This window comes from Coturnix japonica, chromosome 18 (genome assembly GCF_054131305.1).
Source record: "Coturnix japonica strain WE chromosome 18, WE-NBRP24, whole genome shotgun sequence".
Taxonomy (NCBI): domain Eukaryota; kingdom Metazoa; phylum Chordata; class Aves; order Galliformes; family Phasianidae; genus Coturnix; species Coturnix japonica.
Window position 1 is genome coordinate 3,174,349 of NC_140680.1, and position 19,668 is coordinate 3,194,016.

A 19,668-nucleotide genomic window follows, 5' to 3' on the forward strand; every position below is an offset into this window, starting at 1 on the left:
TTTACATGTTTGCATGGAACCTCCTGCATTCAAGCTCTAGGCCACAGCTCATTGTCCTAAAACTACACACCACCAAGAACAGCCTGGGCTCATTCATTTTCCTCCCATTTCCCTTCAGATATTTGTAAATATTAATACTTGCTTGGCAGCTCTAGTTATAGGGTCTGAGACAATTGAGATCTGACAGGCACTTTTCCATACCAGCCCCCTTGGATGCCGAAATCTTCTGGTTCTTTCCACCAGCTGTGCGAACACCAGAACTTGCTGGACTTACAAGTTCCACACTACCCCACTTGGTCAAGCCTGTGTCCTAAAAAGCTGGTGGGGGCATCTCTGGTTGTCATTGAACGAGGGCTAGTAGTCTACCTCGCTGTGAACTTCCAGCCTTTTCAGGGGGGTGGGTAGCCCCAACCAGCTCACACTGGCATTGTGTTGAGCAGAGGCATCTGTTTTACTCTCCCATTTTCAACAACAGCAGTCTATTCTTCTCAGTGTTGTTTGGCAGCAAGTTTCCGTGGACTCTGCACTCTGCTTTTGAGCTTCCATGTCTGCAAGCATCTTGTCCTTCAGCACGAGTCCACTCCAACGATGTGAAAAGGCTGTTCTCACAATATGGAAAGGCTGTCATCATGATTCAGGAGACAGCTAGAGCTGGGGAATGGATGCATGATACCTTGACTCTGAGCAGCAAGGAAATTAGGAGAACAGAATGCAGACACCGCCAACTTGTACCAGTTCAAAACTGCTTCAAGACTTATTGCAAAGTCTCAGCAGGAAAATGTATCACGTCATGTATTCAAGAAATGTATTCAAGAACAAGAACAGTGTTGAGATTTTTGTTAATTTTATTGGGTATTGATAGTTTGATTGGTTTTAAAATACAATGAGACTAAGTAGTTATACTGTCAGCCACCTGAGATTGTTCCTAAAGGAGCTGATCCAAATCCTGCTCACACTCTACTTGAACATCATTTGGAGCAGGGGGTAGTCTTGAAGATGAATTAATGCTGGCATTTTGACAGGATGTTGCTACATTATGGAATCTCCACATCCACTTAATCGTCAGTGTCCAGCAGGAGATCCCAAAGCTCTGGAGGCATCGTTGTACCCAGTTCTGAAACTTCTGCAATCAAATTGAAAGTATTGGTGATGCTTGTGCTGGACAACGCAGGGTTAAGGACAAATGCTCTGCTGCTGACTCTCTGTTCTCACTTGCAGGGCCGTCCTCTTTCACAGCTTTAAGTTCACGCTACAGGCCTTCAAGATGTGTTAGAAGACATTTTGGATGGCAGAACAGAATCATAGGATCATAGTCTCGTCCGAGTTGGAATGGACCTGAGGGATCATCGAGACCAACACCCCGGGATTCGAGCCTCTGTGCTGCAGAGCGGCACTTCTACCACTTGCGCCACAGGGGTGATTCGAACCCAAGGCCTCCAGTGATGCAACGTGGCATCCTTAACCAAAGCGCCACCGGAGCCACACTAATGGCATGGTATCGTGGTTGTTGTTGTGATCCGTGTATGGCTCATCAGGATTCTCTACTACTGCCTCTACCATCTCCATTCTTCTCTCATCTCCAGCTGGAACAGCCTCACTGTCGGTATCGGGATCAGCTTGTTCTGCTGCTCTCTCGTTCCTCATGCATGGTCTGTGAAAATGAGTTTCAGAAAGCACTACTCACTGACAGGAAATAAGGAGAAACTTGGAAAGCTTTGCAACGTAAAGTTTGGCTGTCCAGGATCCTGGCACCACAAATGCTTCCTTGCCAAACGCAGCAATAAAGTGTTTGGGGGAAAAGCCAACTCACCGGTATTCTTTGCATATCCATATCACAGCACCACAGGCCAGCACCAGCACAGACATCAGAACACTAAACATCACCATCACGAGGCGCTTTCGCGCAGATCTGTGAACAGCAGCCATTGTGCTTTTCTTGGCATTCATCCCTGGAAGAAACAAGACAATGTCCCAAGTTACCTTCACCTGCATTACAGATAATCCCTCAGTGTGCTTCATAGGCCCAGGAGATTGTCTTTTTCTACATTGGGAGCCTCTGCCCCTGGTGCCTAAGCATCGGGGACAAGAAAGATTGCTTCCACCTCTCATTGCATAGGGAGAGGCTGCACAGAAACTACCCGTGTCTTCCTCTGGGCTGAGGGCTGGGGCTGTGCTCTGGGCTCTGGGTTTTGTCTGTGAGCAGCACTGCAGAGCAGATTCCCTCACACTTTCCCCAGCTCACGCTTCCTGAGCTCTCCCGCAGGACACCCCCCCTCAGGCTGAAGGTCGGGCTCCAGCCAGCACAAGGCACAGCCGGAGCCAGCCCAGGGGAGAAACACATTAGTGACACTGGATGGCCACGGGACAGAAATTACCTGGCATGCTAGTTGTCGGCGCTGCCTCTCTTACACTGTCTGAGACTGGCTGAATGGGATAGCTGTCTTCCTGCAGTGCATCCTGCTCAGTTGGCTGTTCCGTTCCTTTAGAAAGAAAGCAGGACAGCAGGATTGGATGGGATGTGTTCTCATCAGGAACCAAGCTACTCCAGTCCTGAGCTCAGGCAAAATCTGTTGCTCCCAGTCCCCCAAAGCCACTACATCCCCCTCTGTTGCCCAAGGGCATTTGGTCCCTCCCAGGAAATGGAGGGTGCCGACACTCTCACACTTCCTGAGGAATCAGCTCCTACGCAAGGCCCTCACACACTGTTCTGTGAGCATCACCAACCATCACGTTCCACCCACTACAGACAGGCATCTGCAGGCTGAAATTCAGGCTGCAACAGAAGCGCCTTCTCCACCTCATTTCCAGCAACAACAAAGGCAGCCATCCCTGCTCGGGATGCTCCTCCTGCCTTCAACTAGCTCAGCTCCACAGAGGGCTTTGTACAAACAGAAGCACAGCATTCGACAGTTGCTGCCATCTGGGTGCCCATGTCTGCACAAAGCCGCTCTGGCAAGTCATGGTCATGCTGGGGGAGCACCTGTCTCTGGGTCTTGGCCGGATGCAGAAGTGGCAGCAGACCAGCTCTGGTGTTTGACAGCACCTGCAAGGCGTTACGTGGAACACCACCGCAGCATGGCTCTGAGAGATCCCTTCCTGCTCTGCAGGCCAGAGCTTATCCACACATCTACATCAGACCTCAGCTTCCCAGGGCTCACGGTGAGCAGACTGAAGTATACTCACCACGCTCTGCCTTCTCCATTTCCTTCAGCAACTTCTTTAGGAGACGGGACGAGCCTTGGGAGTATTTTCCTCTTTCGGATTCATCCTTTACTCCTTCCAGACCAAAACAGAATGTGTCAAGTTAAATATCATGTGCATGAGCTTTTGAAGACCAGTGGTGAGTCAGTGGAGTCAGTAACAACAAAGTACTCACCACTGGGATTCCAGCTGGGCTCCAGTGCAGGGGGAAAGCGAGGATCGGGCAAGGCCTTCCCTGGGGGCACTTCTGCAACCAAAGACCCAAGAAAAGATTCAGTCATACACTACAGCATCACGGAATAGTGAAGCATACAGGGGATCGTGCCATGAAATGGCACTGAAATGGGCAGTGAAAGCTCTCTAAGGAATTACAAAGCCATGACATACCCACGCGATCTGCCAGAGTTTTGGAGCCGGAACCTAGAGGGGAACCTGGATCACCTCCTCCAGTCACATCTGCAAGGAAACGCGGGACAGAGCAACTCCCATTAAACATCCTTCCAGTCAGAATGACACAGGATGCAGTTAAAGCCGGGGATTCCTTCCCAACACTCTTCTCTCCCTTCCACAGGGGAGCACTTTGGTAACAGTTCCTGGGCGCCTGCAGGGGCACCTGGAAGTGAGCCCTCTTGGAGCTCACCCCCAGCTCTAAACTCAACTGCATGGGCTGGATTAAACTTAGGCTTTGGTAAGCCACTGCTTGGTGACACAGCTGCAATCAAGGACAGAGGGGAAACACTCCCATGGCACGTGCCCATCTCTTCCATAGTGACCTGCATTGATGGAAGGGGCTCAGGTAATGACATGGGGGGAAAGTTCCAAAGTTGCAGAGAGGCCAGGTGTCCTGCTGGCTGCTGTTCCACAGCTTTCCAAATACTTTCTCCAGGTCATGGGAAACTGTTCTCAGAGACCTCATGGAAGAACATTCGGCCCCTTGACATTTTCTTACTGGGAGACCTTGGAGATACAGAGACAAAGCCAACACAACGCAGACAGCACGGAGCACCAAGAAACGATGACCATCCGTGCTTCTCAGGGAGAAGAACCCGCTGGCTGGTGAAAAGCGGGATCCTCGCTGAACTATCCCAGACAAATCTACAAACAAATGAAGCCTGGTGACTTACCTCTGGCACCCCACTCAGGTTCATAGACGGGATTCCATTCTGCTGACTCACCAGCAAAGCCTGCAGGCACAAGTGTGATGAGACACAGGTGAGGAGAGCTTCCACTGCATGTGGGGGCCTCCTTTTCCCTGAGACACCTGTAGGGTCTGGCGGTGGCAATGACACGGCCCAAATACGAAGGTCTGGGCTCTCTCAGATGAAGAGGGGCAGTGGTAACCTTCCCATTGGACTGTGGCAGTTCTCCCCGTAAAGAAATACTCATGGTCCATCTGTGCAAGCCCTTCAAAGCACAAACAGACTTGGAAGACCTTGAGAGGATCTGAAGTCAATTGGCACCCAGCTCAATGATGAGAGCATGAAGGTTTCTGCATTCTAGGAGACAGACACAACTTACCTCTGGGTTGTCCCACAGGCACACGCAGAAAATCCGGATCCAAACGATCATCTGGAAAGGGAGCACCAAGCTCATCATCTAGAGTCAAGAACAGAGGAGAAAAGTTCCAGTTGCATGGTGTGATCTCTTTCTCCCTCAGTAACTGGATGTGGGTCGTGGAACGGGATGGGAGAAGGACTCAGGTCACGATTTCCAAAGTTGCAGGGTGGCCAGGATGACCCGCAGGCTGGCACCTGGCAGCGTACAGAGTACTCTCTGCAGGCCGTGTGCCACATCCCTCACAGACCGCATGGAAGAAGGTGCAGCCCCTCGGGGGTTTCTTACTGGAAGGCCTCTGGTGTAGAGGAAGGTCACACTGAAGTGCTGGAGGAAAGCTCACCTGCCCCTTCCTCTGGGCTGTGGGCCGGGGCTCTGTGTAGAAACTGGGATTCATCTACAGGGAGTACCATGAGCCTGGAGCAGAAATGCTCCCGCTTTTCCCAGCACACGTCTCTGAGCTCTCCCCAGGCCCCAGGGAAGTGTGGCACAGGGCTGTGGGGACACGGCCTGACTTCTTGCCCCCAGTGCTACTCAGTTTGGGTTCCATCTCTGCCCACCTACCTGCTCCTGGTGCTCGCCACGGAGCAGCACAGGCCTCCTGGAAACACATGGCCATCAGTAAGAGAGGGAGCACAAGGCGGGAAGGGGCCATGGCCCCACACACTCGCACCATGCTTCCAACACCACCGTTGCAGCCACAGTGAGTGTCGCACAGAGAGAAGCCTGCGGCACTAGACAGTGTCAGAGCCAGGCCTTGTGAGCTCACAGCACAGTCATCGGGTGGGCCATTGTGAGCTCACAGCTCCACGATTCCGGGTGGCGGCTCCCTGCAGGCTGCAGCTCTTCTGAAAACAGGGAAGTACAAGGGGAAAGGAAAAAGAAGTAGTTCTCTAACTCTTTATGCAACTATACATGGTGTGTGCCAAAACATAAGGGGGCACTCAGAAATTAAATGATTTTGCAGAGGGAAAGGAGAGGGCGAAAGCCTTCCTTTCAATGCTGAACTGCCTTGAGTATATGAGAAAATTTAAATAAAAAACGGAAAAAAAAAAAAAACCTGCAAAACAGAGAACACCATTTCTGGGGTTGTTATAGGAAATGGGGAGACTTATGACAGATCCAGTGGGACAGGACCTCATTGGATGCATTTTAAATGAAAATCACTCCAGCTCTTGGTTGGGCTGTTGCCCTCTATTGCTGGGGATCCCTGACCCCCAGGCTGCTGGCTTTCCACCCATGCATCCTTCCTTGGAGCCAAGCGTGCCTTTCCCAGCAGCAAGCAGCAGGTTGGAATCAGCACCAAAACCAAAACCTCCCTGCGCCTTTCCCTGTCCTTTTTTTCACACATTGTCTTTTAGTTTCAGAAAATAGGGTCAGACCCCAATGCAACAAGAGCTTTGGGACAAAGCAGCTGCTTTATTTTCCTCCTTCCCTTTCCTCATCTACACCCCACAGAAAGACCATTTGCCTGGGCAACCTGCTCCAGTGCGTCGCCAACCTCTGTGTGAAGAACTTCAACATAGTATCAAATGTAAACCTCCCCGTCTCAGTTTAAAACCATTCCCCCTTGTCCTATCACTATCCACCCTCATAAACAGCCGTTCCCCCACCTGTTTATACGCTCCCTTCAAGTATTGGAAGGCCACAATGAGGTCTTCCTTGTAGCCTTCTCTTCTCCAAGCTAAACAAGCCCAGTTCCAGTTCCCAGTGGTGCGCAATGAGCTCCCAGCTCTGGACATACCTCTTTCTGCAGTCAAGGCACTCAAAGAGGCTCTACATTGTATCGCTTCACTGGGGTCTGGTAGAGGTGGAGCTGCAGCTGAAGCTCTTCCCACACTCCTTACTGACAGGCTTTCTTCCTCCCTGGTGACTTCTTGATACTGTTGAGGTTTCCTTTGGGTCCTCACCTGCTGCCCCACAGTAGATGGGTTTCTCTGGCGATAAGAAAAGGTGACTTCCCCCGTCATCTCCCTGCACACAGGCATGGCCAAATTGTGCCACTTGGCAGAATGACCCACTTGCTTACATCCCATAGGTGTCCAGTGGCTTTGCCACAACCTGCTCTGGACTCTCCTTTTCATGTACACTCAAGTCCAGAACCTGAACGTGAGCTGGCAGTGTGCCCTAGTGGCGAAGAAGGCCAACGGCATCCAGGCTTGCATCAAAAACAGTGTTACTAGCAGGAACAGGGAGGTAATTGTCCCCCTGTACTCGGCATTGGTGCGGCCGCGCCTCGAGTTCTGTGTTCAATTTTGGGCCCCTCACTGCAAGAAACACATTGAGGCCCTGGAACGCGTTCAGAGGAGGGCTACGAAGCTGGTGAGGGTTCTGGAGCACAGGCCTTATGAGGAGAGGCTGAGGGAGCTGGGATTGTTCAGCCTGGAGAAGGGGAGGCTCAGGGGAGACCTTATTGCTCTCTATAACTTCCTTAAGGGAGGTTGTAGTGAGCTGGGGGTTGGCCTCTTCTCTCGTGTAATCAGTGATAGAACTAGAAGGAATGGTTTTAAGCTGCGCCAGGGGAGATTCAGGCTTAACATTATGAAGTATTACTTCTCGGAAAACGTAGTCAGGCATTGGAATTCACTGCCCAGGGAGGTGGTGGAGTCACTGACCACGGGGTGTTCAAAAAGCGTTTGAATGTTGTGTTGATGAATATGATTTAGCTGGAAAGTACTGGTAATGGTTGGACTAGATGATCTTCTAGGTCTTTTCTAACCTTGATAATTCTGTGATTCTGTGAAGTGGTCGTCTGGGACCAGTGAGGGAAGTAGGGGAAGTAGGGATAGGTGAAATGCAGCAGCAACCTGCTGTCCTGCCCGCAGCATGCCTCACCCCAAGGGTCATACACACACGGTGCTGGAGAACTGGCTGCAGCCTCCTGGTGAAAGTCATTCCAGGCAAAGGATGTACTGGATGTCATTTTAACAGATCTGGGGGATTTGGTCACCAAATTGAGACATAGCACTTGGTGAATATCCATGGCTGTGGTTTTGCCATTTCCCAGGTGGATTTCATGTGTTGCTGCTGCTCAGAGTTTGTTACACTCATGCAGACACTGATGCATGTGCATACAGTGCACTGGAAGAGCCATGAAGCTGGAAACTACTGAACCAAATCAATATGGAATTTAAAGAGTTCCAATTATCTTTCGTGTTCCTTTGAGTTACAGTCCATTAGTGGATACCAGAGAAGTAACAATTAAGTATTCAGAGACTGAAGGACAGGTTAATTTCACAAGAATTAGGTTGATTTTCCAGCTGAAGATATCAGTGGAATCTCATTTCTTTCAATTTGGACATTTCATTTTGTTAGAGATACATTTGCTATGGTATGTATCTTTGATTGCCCCTATAAAAGCAGCATTAGGGGCATTTTGCTGTTAACTCAGTAAGGAAAGATGCAATTGAAAATACAATCCAGGAATGTCTTCTTGTGATTTGTCTTATGGATGTGAATTGCTGGTTGAGGGGTGCTGGGGCAATCAGCTGCAAGTGGTATGGAAATGGAGCAGGAAGAGGAGGAGGGCAAGTCCAACTTTCATGTGATGTTTATTTTGGCTCTTTATTCTTGTTGTCATTGTTGGCATTAATGAAAATATGCACAGTTACTGAATCAAAAGTGAAATGGTAACTTGGGAAGACAAAAGGCTTTCTAATGCTTGATCAGCTGCTCGAGCTCACCATTCCTGTGTCAGTCTTGAGCTTTAAATATTTGCATTAAGATCCAGACTGCAAGTAATGGGTCTCAGAATAGCATATGGAACAGGAATGCTAAATGGAAATGTGAGTGGAAATAGTTCCATTTTGGAGCTGGGCTTACCTGAGTGAGCAGCAAAGGCACCACAGTCTGTGAAAGCAGTACTTCATATTAATGCTTTATAGTCAAGTTGTGGGGTGGTGTTACGTGGAACACCACCGCAGCATGGCTCTGAGAGATCCCTTCCTGCTCTGCAGGCCAGAGCTTATCCACACATCTACATCAGACCTCAGCTTCCCAGGGCTCACGGTGAGCAGACTGAAGTATACTCACCACGCTCTGCCTTCTCCATTTCCTTCAGCAACTTCTTTAGGAGACGGGACGAGCCTTGGGAGTATTTTCCTCTTTCGGATTCATCCTTTACTCCTTCCAGACCAAAACAGAATGTGTCAAGTTAAATATCATGTGCATGAGCTTTTGAAGACCAGTGGTGAGTCAGTGGAGTCAGTAACAACAAAGTACTCACCACTGGGATTCCAGCTGGGCTCCAGTGCAGGGGGAAAGCGAGGATCGGGCAAGGCCTTCCCTGGGGGCACTTCTGCAACCAAAGACCCAAGAAAAGATTCAGTCATACACTACAGCATCACGGAATAGCGAAGCATACAGGGGATCGTGCCATGAAATGGCACTGAAATGGGCAGTGAAAGCTCTCTAAGGAATTACAAAACCATGACATACCCACGCGATCTGCCAGAGTTTCGGGCCCGGAACCTAGAGGGGAACCTGGATCACCTCCTCCAGTCACATCTGCAAGGAAACGCGGGACAGAGCAACTCCCATTAAACATCCTTCCAGTCAGAATGACACAGGATGCAGTTAAAGCCGGGGATTCCTTCCCAACACTCTTCTCTCCCTTCCACAGGGGAGCACTTTGGTAACAGTTCCTGGGCGCCTGCAGGGGCACCTGGAAGTGAGCCCTCTTGGAGCTCACCCCCAGCTCTAAACTCAACTGCATGGGCTGGATTAAACTTAGGCTTTGGTAAGCCACTGCTTGGTGACACAGCTGCAATCAAGGACAGAGGGGAAACACTCCCATGGCACGTGCCCATCTCTTCCATAGTGACCTGCATTGATGGAAGGGGCTCAGGTAATGACATGGGGGGAAAGTTCCAAAGTTGCAGAGAGGCCAGGTGTCCTGCTGGCTGCTGTTCCACAGCTTTCCAAATACTTTCTCCAGGTCATGGGAAACTGTTCTCAGAGACCTCATGGAAGAACATTCGGCCCCTTGACATTTTCTTACTGGGAGACCTTGGAGATACAGAGACAAAGCCAACACAACGCAGACAGCACGGAGCACCAAGAAACGATGACCATCCGTGCTTCTCAGGGAGAAGAACCCGCTGGCTGGTGAAAAGCGGGATCCTCGCTGAACTATCCCAGACAAATCTACAAACAAATGAAGCCTGGTGACTTACCTCTGGCACCCCACTCAGGTTCATAGACGGGATTCCATTCTGCTGACTCACCAGCAAAGCCTGCAGGCACAAGTGTGATGAGACACAGGTGAGGAGAGCTTCCACTGCATGTGGGGGCCTCCTTTTCCCTGAGACACCTGTAGGGTCTGGCGGTGGCAATGACACGGCCCAAATACGAAGGTCTGGGCTCTCTCAGATGAAGAGGGGCAGTGGTAACCTTCCCATTGGACTGTGGCAGTTCTCCCCGTAAAGAAATACTCATGGTCCATCTGTGCAAGCCCTTCAAAGCACAAACAGACTTGGAAGACCTTGAGAGGATCTGAAGTCAATTGGCACCCAGCTCAATGATGAGAGCATGAAGGTTTCTGCCTTCTAGGAGACAGACACAACTTACCTCTGGGTTGTCCCACAGGCACACGCAGAAAATCCGGATCCAAACGATCATCCGGAAAGGGAGCACCAAGCTCATCATCTAGAGTCAAGAACAGAGGAGAAAAGTTCCAGTTGCATGGTGTGAATTCTTTCTCCCTCAGTAACTGGATGTGGGTCGTGGAACGGGATGGGAGAAGGACTCAGGTCACGATTTCCAAAGTTGCAGGGTGGCCAGGATGACCCGCAGGCTGGCACCTGGCAGCGTACAGAGTACTCTCTGCAGGCCGTGTGCCACATCCCTCACAGACCGCATGGAAGAAGGTGCAGCCCCTCGGGGGTTTCTTACTGGAAGGCCTCTGGTGTAGAGGAAGGTCACACTGAAGTGCTGGAGGAAAGCTCACCTGCCCCTTCCTCTGGGCTGTGGGCCGGGGCTCTGTGTAGAAACTGGGATTCATCTACAGGGAGTACCATGAGCCTGGAGCAGAAATGCTCCCGCTTTTCCCAGCACACGTCTCTGAGCTCTCCCCAGGCCCCAGGGAAGTGTGGCACAGGGCTGTGGGGACACGGCCTGACTTCTTGCCCCCAGTGCTACTCAGTTTGGGTTCCATCTCTGCCCACCTACCTGCTCCTGGTGCTCGCCACGGAGCAGCACAGGCCTCCTGGAAACACATGGCCATCAGTAAGAGAGGGAGCACAAGGCGGGAAGGGGCCATGGCCCCACACACTCGCACCATGCTTCCAACACCACCGTTGCAGCCACAGTGAGTGTCGCACAGAGAGAAGCCTGCGGCACTAGACAGTGTCAGAGCCAGGCCTTGTGAGCTCACAGCACAGTCATCGGGTGGGCCATTGTGAGCTCACAGCTCCACGATTCCAGGTGGCGGCTCCCTGCAGGCTGCAGCTCTTCTGAAAACAGGGAAGTACAAGGGGAAAGGAAAAAGAAGTAGTTCTCTAACTCTTTATGCAACTATACATGGTGTGTGCCAAAACATAAGGGGGCACTCAGAAATTAAATGATTTTGCAGAGGGAAAGGAGAGGGCGAAAGCCTTCCTTTCAATGCTGAACTGCCCTGAGTATATGAGAAAATTTAAATAAAAAACGGAAAAAAAAAAAACCCTGCAAAACAGAGAACACCATTTCTGGGGTTGTTATAGGAAATGGGGAGACTTATGACAGATCCAGTGGGACAGGACCTCATTGGATACATTTTAAATGAAAATCACCCCAGCTCTTGGTTGGGCTGTTGCCCTCTATTGCTGGGGATCCCTGACCCCCAGGCTGCTGGCTTTCCACCCATGCATCCTTCCTTGGAGCCAAGTGTGCCTTTCCCAGCAGCAAGCAGCAGGTTGGAATCAGCACCAAAACCAAAACCTCCCTGCGCCTTTCCCTGTTCTTTTTTTCACACATTGTCTTTTAGTTTCAGAAAGTAGGGTCAGACCCCAATGCAACAAGAGCTTTGGGACAAAGCAGCTGCTTTATTTTCCTCCTTCCCTTTCCTCATCTACACCCCACAGAAAGACCATTTGCCTGGGCAACCTGCCCCAGTGCGTCGCCAACCTCTGTGTGAAGAACTTCAACCTAGTATCAAATGTAAACCTCCCCGTCTCAGTTTAAAACCATTCCCCCTTGTCCTATCACTATCCACCCTCATAAACAGCCGTTCCCCCACCTGTTTATACGCTTCCTTCAAGTATTGGAAGGCCACAATGAGGTCTTCCTTGTAGCCTTCTCTTCTCCAAGCTAAACAAGCCCAGTTCCAGTTCCCAGTGGTGCGCAATGAGCTCCCAGCTCTGGACTTACCTCTTTCTGCAGTCAAGGCACTCAAAGAGGCTCTACATTGTATCGCTTCACTGGGGTCTGGTAGAGGTGGAGCTGCAGCTGAAGCTCTTCCCACACTCCTTACTGACCGGCTTTCTTCCTCCCTGGTGACTTCTTGATACTGTTGAGGTTTCCTTTGGGTCCTCGCCTGCTGCCCCACAGTAGATGGGTTTCTCTGGTGATAAGAAAAGGTGACTTCCCCCGTCATCTCCCTGCACACAGGCATGGCCAAATTGTGCCACTTGGCAGAATGACCCTCTTGCTTACATCCCATGGGTGTCCAGTGGCTTTGCCACAACCTGCTCTGGACTCTCCTTTTCATGTACACTCAAGACCATGTCTCCAGTTGATAGAAAGCACTGTGGGTTACTCCCATGCAAGGAAGAGGGATCGTGTCTTACTTTGGCCCCAAGCCCTTCCTCTGCTTGAGGGATTTGTAAGGTTCATCATTGTGCAAAGCCACAAGTGTTGACCGGGCTGGGGCTCTGGCTGAAGCTCTTCCCACACTTGTAGCACTGGTCAGGTTGCTCTCCTGTGTGGATGCGGTGGTGGTTAATGAGGTCAGAAGTTTTCCCACAATCATCACATGAATTCTGAATTTTCTCCTGGCACGCTTCCTTGCTCCTTGGGCCTTCATGCTGCTTTTGACCTGTACTGCAACCCGGGGTGTTCCTCGCCCTCTCTCCCGGACAGTTACCCAGTGGCTCCATGAAGTGCTCTCCTTGTTCTGGGCCCCCTTGGACATCTCTTCTGTTATTTCCCCACAGAGACTCCACCCCACTGCCTTTGGGCCGCACCACTTTTCTGCAGATTTTCCTTTATATTTGTGATCCCATCTCCTGCTGGATGACAGAGGGAATCTAGAAATAGCATATAGTGCTCAAAATGTTGCACGGAGATGGCTTTTGCAGGCCGTCACCTTCTCCTTCCCTCCACCACCTCACCTGGGTGGAGGTCTCCTGTCACGGCCTCCAGGCTCTGTACATCTGGGATCCTCTTTCAAGCAGAGAGATCACCTTTGGTTTAGGGGCTGGAACAGTCAAGTGACAGAAATTATTTCCATGATTCTGGCAGAGCTGCTTGTCCAACAGCCTTACTGTGCGTCCCTCCCCACAGTTACGGCCTGAATGACGCTGGCCCAACACACACCAGCTTCCTTTGGAGCCCAGAGTGCCCTCCACATGTGGAGAGATTTTCTTTAGAACTCCCATTAGGATGTTTTGTTTCATCTTTTCCAAGTTGCTCAGTGCCCAAGGCTTCAGAAAGTTGTATGGGAATTGAAGGAGAAGGCAAAAAAAAATGCTGAAGGAGTAACCTGTGTGATGTCTGGGTGCTGGAGCTGGTGGCACCATGCCGTGCAGCAGCACAAGGACTGTTTGCAGGGATGAGCTCCAAATCCAAACCCTCCAGGCTGACACCTGTGTGCCTGCAGTGAGTGTGGGGCTTTTTGCAGAGTGCTGAGCACACTAATCCTTTCTGAAACTCACGCTCCTCTGTGCTTCTTTTGTTGTTGCTGCTGCGCTGGTCAATACGAAACTGCACTGCATTTCTTCTATGCCCTACTTGCAGAGGCTCATACTGCACAGCCATAGGTGCCCTCATAACACCTGTGGGAGGTAGATTGTGTTTTTGCAGCAAAGCAAGTGCTTCTGGTATGAAGAGTAAGCCTTTGGTGTGGGACCAGCATTTTCTGTATGTAGCGTAGGCCTTTGCTGATCCTTTTCATGAAACAGTAAAGCTGTGAGCTGAGTCATTTCTCTTCCACTAGTTCAGGGAGCACTGACAGGGGTAGATTGTTTTTCTTCTACTAGTGGGGCAGTTTAGCACGGGTAGGACAGAGTAGAAGAATAAGATAAGGCAGGTGTGCAGGGACAATGGAGATCCTAGTACAGAACAAAGTCAACGTGCCTTAAGAAAAATTGTCCACCTGTTTCATGGTACAGTGCATAAAAAGCAACAGGTTGGTAACCAGGTATGGAAACGTAGCATAGCCACAGCATTGGACAGATTGTGAGCCTGAGACGCTCAAGCAACAAGCGAGTGCCAGGAGAGCATTACCTGCGTCAGGTTTAGAGTATATAACGGGATGGATTGCACTGATCGGCACGCAATTTCTCCCTTGCCAACAAGGGTTGTGCTCCATTATTGCAATAACCAATAAACTTTGCTGCTACCACTAAGATCCTTGCCTCACCCCAAAATTTTGACTTTGAGAGTTTCTCACACAAGGAGGTGGAGCAAAGCATTTTTAATGATAGTAACAGCTCCTGTATTTTATGGTACAGTTTCCTTGCCCCCAATAGGCAGATTTCAGACACACTTCCAACGTTTGGCAGATTATTCCTCTATCTTTGCCATCCAGTTGAGCCTCCATCATCAGCTGCTTTCTGCCTCTTCCCACTTATGCCAGTAATCACGAGACAAAACTTCAGGGAATAAAGGCTTTGTTTGGACATCATGTAAGTTCATGTAAGCGTTTGCTGAATTTCCTCATCATCCTGCCATCTCCACTAATTTGGCATTGCAAGAAGTGGCAAATGTGTTTAACTCGGTTCTGTCTAACTGCAGATGAAGAGCTCTTACTAACACAAAGCAGGCCAGAGGACCAATTTGGAGGTTACTAACGTGATGTAATGAAATGTGAGAAAATTAAACAGGGACCTGATTACAGATTTGCAGATGACAAGATTCACGCTAACGTGATAGCAGGACATCTGAAATCAGTGTACAGATACTCTCATACACAAACATACAAACACACAAAAAATGTGGAAAAGTAAAATATCTACATGTCCACAGGTGTGAAACAAATATGTATCATTAAAACAGATAAATAAGTAGGGAGATGGATGGAAGAAGAGCAAGCTGGCTTCTGCTGACAGTTTGCATCTACTTGAGTTTACAGCAAATACAACAGGCCGCCATTCCTCATCAGGTGATAATCGAGCCTGACTCCAGTGGGGTGACTTTGCCCTGGGCTCCACTGGTAGACAGCCTGGAGGATTTGGCAGTAGCTGAGAGGCATCCCAACCCGGAGGAGATGCCGGTCAGAACCTCCACCACCTCTCTGGGCAGCCCGTCTTAGTGCTCCCCTAGCCTTGCCATAAAGAAGGTTTTTTACATGTTTGCATGGAACCTCCTGCATTCAAGCTCTAGGCCACAGCTCATTGTCCTAAAACTACACACCACCAAGAACAGCCTGGGCTCATTCATTTTCCTCCCATTTCCCTTCAGATATTTGTAAATATTAATACTTGCTTGGCAGCTCTAGTAATAGGGTCTGAGACAATTGAGATCTGACAGGCACTTTTCCATACCAGCCCCCTTGGATGCCGAAATCTTCTGGTTCTTTCCACCAGCTGTGCGAACACCAGAACTTGCTGGACTTACAAGTTCCACACTACCCCTCTTGGGCAAGCCTGTGTCCTAAAAAGCTGGTGGGGGCATCTCTGGTTGTCATTGAACGAGGGCTAGTAGTCTACCTCGCTGTGAACTTCCAGCCTTTTCAGGGGGGTGGGTAGCCCCAACCAGCTCACACTGGCATTGTGTTGAGCAGAGGCATCTGTTTTACTCTCCCATTTTCAACAACAGCAGTCTATTCTTCTCAGTGTTGTTTGGCAGCAAGTTTCCGTGGACTCTGCACTCTGCTTTTGAGCTTCCATGTCTGCAAGCATCTTGTCCTTCAGCACGAGTCCACTCCAACGATGTGAAAAGGCTGTTCTCACAATATGGAAAGGCTGTCATCATGATTCAGGAGACAGCTAGAGCTGGGGAATGGATGCATGATACCTTGACTCTGAGCAGCAAGGAAATTAGGAGAACAGAATGCAGACACCGCCAACTTGTACCAGTTCAAAACTGCTTCAAGACTTATTGCAAAGTCTCAGCAGGAAAATGTATCACGTCATGTATTCAAGAAATGTATTCAAGAACAAGAACAGTGTTGGGATTTTTGTTAATTTTATTGGGTATTGATAGTTTGATTGGTTTTAAAATACAATGAGACTAAGTAGTTATACTGTCAGCCACCTGAGATTGTTCCTAAAGGAGCTGATCCAAATCCTGCTCACACTCTACTTGAACATCATTTGGAGCAGGGGGTAGTCTTGCAGATGAATTAATGCTGGCATTTTGACAGGATGTTGCTACATTATGGAATCTCCACATCCACTTAATCGTCAGTGTCCAGCAGGAGATCCCAAAGCTCTGGAGGCATCGTTGTACCCAGTTCTGAAACTTCCGCAATCAAATTGAAAGTATTGGTGATGCTTGTGCTGGACAACGCAGGGTGAAGGACAAATGCTCTGCTGCTGACTCTCTGTTCTCACTTGCAGGGCCGTCCTCTTTCACAGCTTTAAGTTCACGCTACAGGCCTTCAAGATGTCTTAGAAGACATTTTGGATGGCAGAACAGAATCATAGGATCATAGTCTCGTCCGAGTTGGAATGGACCTGAGGGATCATCGAGACCAACACCCCGGGATTCGAGCCTCTGTGCTGCAGAGCGGCACTTCTACCACTTGCGCCACAGGGGGGATTCGAACCCAAGGCCTCCAGTGATGCAACGTGGCATCCTTAACCAAAGCGCCACCGGAGCCACACTAATGGCATGGTATCGTGGTTGTTGTTGTGATCCGTGTATGGCTCATCAGGATTCTCTACTACTGCCTCTACCATCTCCATTCTTCTCTCATCTCCAGCTGGAACAGCCTCACGGTCGGTATCGGGATCAGCTTGTTCTGCTGCTCTCTCGTTCCTCATGCATGGTCTGTGAAAATGAGTTTCAGAAAGCACTACTCACTGACAGGAAATAAGGAGAAACTTGGAAAGCTTTGCAACGTAAAGTTTGGCTGTCCAGGATCCTGGCACCACAAATGCTTCCTTGCCAAACGCAGCAATAAAGTGTTTGGGGGAAAAGCCAACTCACCGGTATTCTTTGCATATCCATATCACAGCACCACAGGCCAGCACCAGCACAGACATCAGAACACTAAACATCACCATCACGAGGCGCTTTCGCGCAGATCTGTGAACAGCAGCCATTGTGCTTTTCTTGGCATTCATCCCTGGAAGAAACAAGACAATGTCCCAAGTTACCTTCACCTGCATTACAGATAATCCCTCAGTGTGCTTCATAGGCCCAGGAGATTGTCTTTTTCTACATTGGGAGCCTCTGCCCCTGGTGCCTAAGCATCGGGGACAAGAAAGATTGCTTCCACCTCTCATTGCATAGGGAGAGGCTGCACAGAAACTACCCGTGTCTTCCTCTGGGCTGAGGGCTGGGGCTGTGCCCTGGGCTCTGGGTTTTGTCTGTGAGCAGCACTGCAGAGCAGATTCCCTCACACTTTCCCCAGCTCACTCTTCCTGAGCTCTCCCGCAGGACACCCCCCCTCAGGCTGAAGGTCGGGCTCCAGCCAGCACAAGGCACAGCCGGAGCCAGCCCAGGGGAGAAACACATTAGTGACACTGGATGGCCACGGGACAGAAATTACCTGGCATGCTAGTTGTCGGCGCTGCCTCTCTTACACTGTCTGAGACTGGCTGAATGGGATAGCTGTCTTCCTGCAGTGCATCCTGCTCAGTTGGCTGTTCCGTTCCTTTAGAAAGAAAGCAGGACAGCAGGATTGGATGGGATGTGTTCTCATCAGGAACCAAGCTACTCCAGTCCTGAGCTCAGGCAAAATCTGTTGCTCCCAGTCCCCCAAAGCCACTACATCCCCCTCTGTTGCCCAAGGGCATTTGGTCCCTCCCAGGAAATGGAGGGTGCCGACACTCTCACACTTCCTGAGGAATCAGCTCCTACGCAAGGCCCTCACACACTGTTCTGTGAGCATCACCAACCATCACGTTCCACCCACTACAGACAGGCATCTGCAGGCTGAAATTCAGGCTGCAACAGAAGCGCCTTCTCCACCTCATTTCCAGCAACAACAAAGGCAGCCATCCCTGCTCGGGATGCTCCTCCTGCCTTCAACTAGCTCAGCTCCACAGAGGGCTTTGTACAAACAGAAGCACAGCATTCGACAGTTGCTGCCATCTGGGTGCCCATGTCTGCACAAAGCCGCTCTGACAAGTCATGGTCATGCTGGGGGAGCACCTGTCTCTGGGTCTTGGCCGGATGCAGAAGTGGCAGCAGACCAGCTCTGGTGTTTGACAGCACCTGCAAGGCGTTACGTGGAACACCACCGCAGCATGGCTCTGAGAGATCCCTTCCTGCTCTGCAGGCCAGAGCTTATCCACACATCTACATCAGACCTCAGCTTCCCAGGGCTCACGGTGAGCAGACTGAAGTATACTCACCACGCTCTGCCTTCTCCATTTCCTTCAGCAACTTCTTTAGGAGACGGGACGAGCCTTGGGAGTATTTTCCTCTTTCGGATTCATCCTTTACTCCTTCCAGACCAAAACAGAATGTGTCAAGTTAAATATCATGTGCATGAGCTTTTGAAGACCAGTGGTGAGTCAGTGGAGTCAGTAACAACAAAGTACTCACCACTGGGATTCCAGCTGGGCTCCAGTGCAGGGGGAAAGCGAGGATCGGGCAAGGCCTTCCCTGGGGGCACTTCTGCAACCAAAGACCCAAGAAAAGATTCAGTCATACACTACAGCATCACGGAATAGCGAAGCATACAGGGGATCGTGCCATGAAATGGCACTGAAATGGGCAGTGAAAGCTCACTAAGGAATTACAAAGCCATGACATACCCACGCGATCTGCCAGAGTTTTGGAGCCGGAACCTAGAGGGGAACCTGGATCACCTCCTCCAGTCACATCTGCAAGGAAACGCGGGACAGAGCAACTCCCATTAAACATCCTTCCAGTCAGAATGACACAGGATGCAGTTAAAGCCGGGGATTCCTTCCCAACACTCTTCTCTCCCTTCCACAGGGGAGCACTTTGGTAACAGTTCCTGGGCGCCTGCAGGGGCACCTGGAAGTGAGCCCTCTTGGAGCTCACCCCCAGCTCTAAACTCAACTGCATGGGCTGGATTAAACTTAGGCTTTGGTAAGCCACTGCTTGGTGACACAGCTGCAATCAAGGACAGAGGGGAAACACTCCCATGGCACGTGCCCATCTCTTCCATAGTGACCTGCATTGATGGAAGGGGCTCAGGTAATGACATGGGGGGAAAGTTCCAAAGTTGCAGAGAGGCCAGGTGTCCTGCTGGCTGCTGTTCCACAGCTTTCCAAATACTTTCTCCAGGTCATGGGAAACTGTTCTCAGAGACCTCATGGAAGAACATTCGGCCCCTTGACATTTTCTTACTGGGAGACCTTGGAGATACAGAGACAAAGCCAACACAACGCAGACAGCACGGAGCACCAAGAAACGATGACCATCCGTGCTTCTCAGGGAGAAGAACCCGCTGGCTGGTGAAAAGCGGGATCCTCGCTGAACTATCCCAGACAAATCTACAAACAAATGAAGCCTGGTGACTTACCTCTGGCACCCCACTCAGGTTCATAGACGGGATTCCATTCTGCTGACTCACCAGCAAAGCCTGCAGGCACAAGTGTGATGAGACACAGGTGAGGAGAGCTTCCACTG

General features: G+C 50.2%; 2 protein-coding genes across 3 annotated transcripts; both read right to left on the reverse strand.

Annotated features, from left to right (window-relative positions):
* Positions 1-827: 827 nt before the first annotated feature.
* On the reverse strand, positions 828-11,170 carry LOC107320067 (uncharacterized). Of its 2 annotated transcripts, XM_085518709.1 has the most exons (9): positions 10,924-11,170; positions 10,324-10,401; positions 9,930-9,989; positions 9,193-9,261; positions 3,752-3,763; positions 3,184-3,273; positions 2,376-2,480; positions 1,811-1,949; positions 838-1,651 (listed from the first exon to the last, which is right to left on the reverse strand). In XM_085518709.1, the coding sequence occupies exons 1-9, from the start codon at positions 11,033-11,035 to the stop codon at positions 1,459-1,461; spliced, it is 858 nt and encodes a 285-aa protein (XP_085374835.1). In that variant the 5' UTR covers positions 11,036-11,170; the 3' UTR covers positions 838-1,458. The 2 variants fall into 2 exon arrangements, with proteins under 2 accessions (XP_085374834.1, XP_085374835.1); XM_085518708.1 differs by lacking the exons at positions 3,752-3,763; positions 9,193-9,261; positions 9,930-9,989; positions 10,324-10,401; positions 10,924-11,170 and adding an exon at positions 3,377-3,488 and having other exon boundaries at positions 828-1,651; positions 3,184-3,276.
* A 4,893-nt stretch (positions 11,171-16,063) lies between these two features.
* On the reverse strand, positions 16,064-19,101 carry LOC146757910 (uncharacterized). Its single transcript, XM_085519409.1, has 6 exons — positions 18,825-19,101; positions 18,613-18,684; positions 18,420-18,512; positions 17,612-17,716; positions 17,047-17,185; positions 16,064-16,887 (listed from the first exon to the last, which is right to left on the reverse strand). Exons 1-6 carry the CDS (start codon positions 19,099-19,101, stop codon positions 16,695-16,697), a joined length of 879 nt encoding a protein of 292 aa, XP_085375535.1. The 3' UTR covers positions 16,064-16,694.
* Between the last annotated feature and the right edge of the window lie 567 nt (positions 19,102-19,668).

Bases quoted from the DNA above. Each gene is read 5' to 3' on its own strand.
- LOC107320067 (XM_085518709.1), bottom strand. From the start codon at position 11,035: ATGGTGCGAGTGTGTGGGGCCATGGCCCCTTCCCGCCTTGTGCTCCCT. The intron at 10,402-10,923 runs GTAGGTGGGCAG...TCTTGACTCTAG, and splicing joins GTGGCGAGCACCAGGAGCAG to ATGATGAGCTTGGTGCTCCC. The intron at 9,990-10,323 runs GTAAGTTGTGTC...TTGTGCCTGCAG, and splicing joins GCCTGTGGGACAACCCAGAG to GCTTTGCTGGTGAGTCAGCA.
- LOC146757910 (XM_085519409.1), bottom strand. From the start codon at position 19,101: ATGCAGTTGAGTTTAGAGCTGGGGGTGAGCTCCAAGAGGGCTCACTTC. The intron at 17,186-17,611 runs GTAATTTCTGTC...TGTTTCTTCCAG, and splicing joins GCCGACAACTAGCATGCCAG to GGATGAATGCCAAGAAAAGC. The intron at 16,888-17,046 runs GTGAGTTGGCTT...TCATTTTCACAG, and splicing joins TGGATATGCAAAGAATACCG to ACCATGCATGAGGAACGAGA.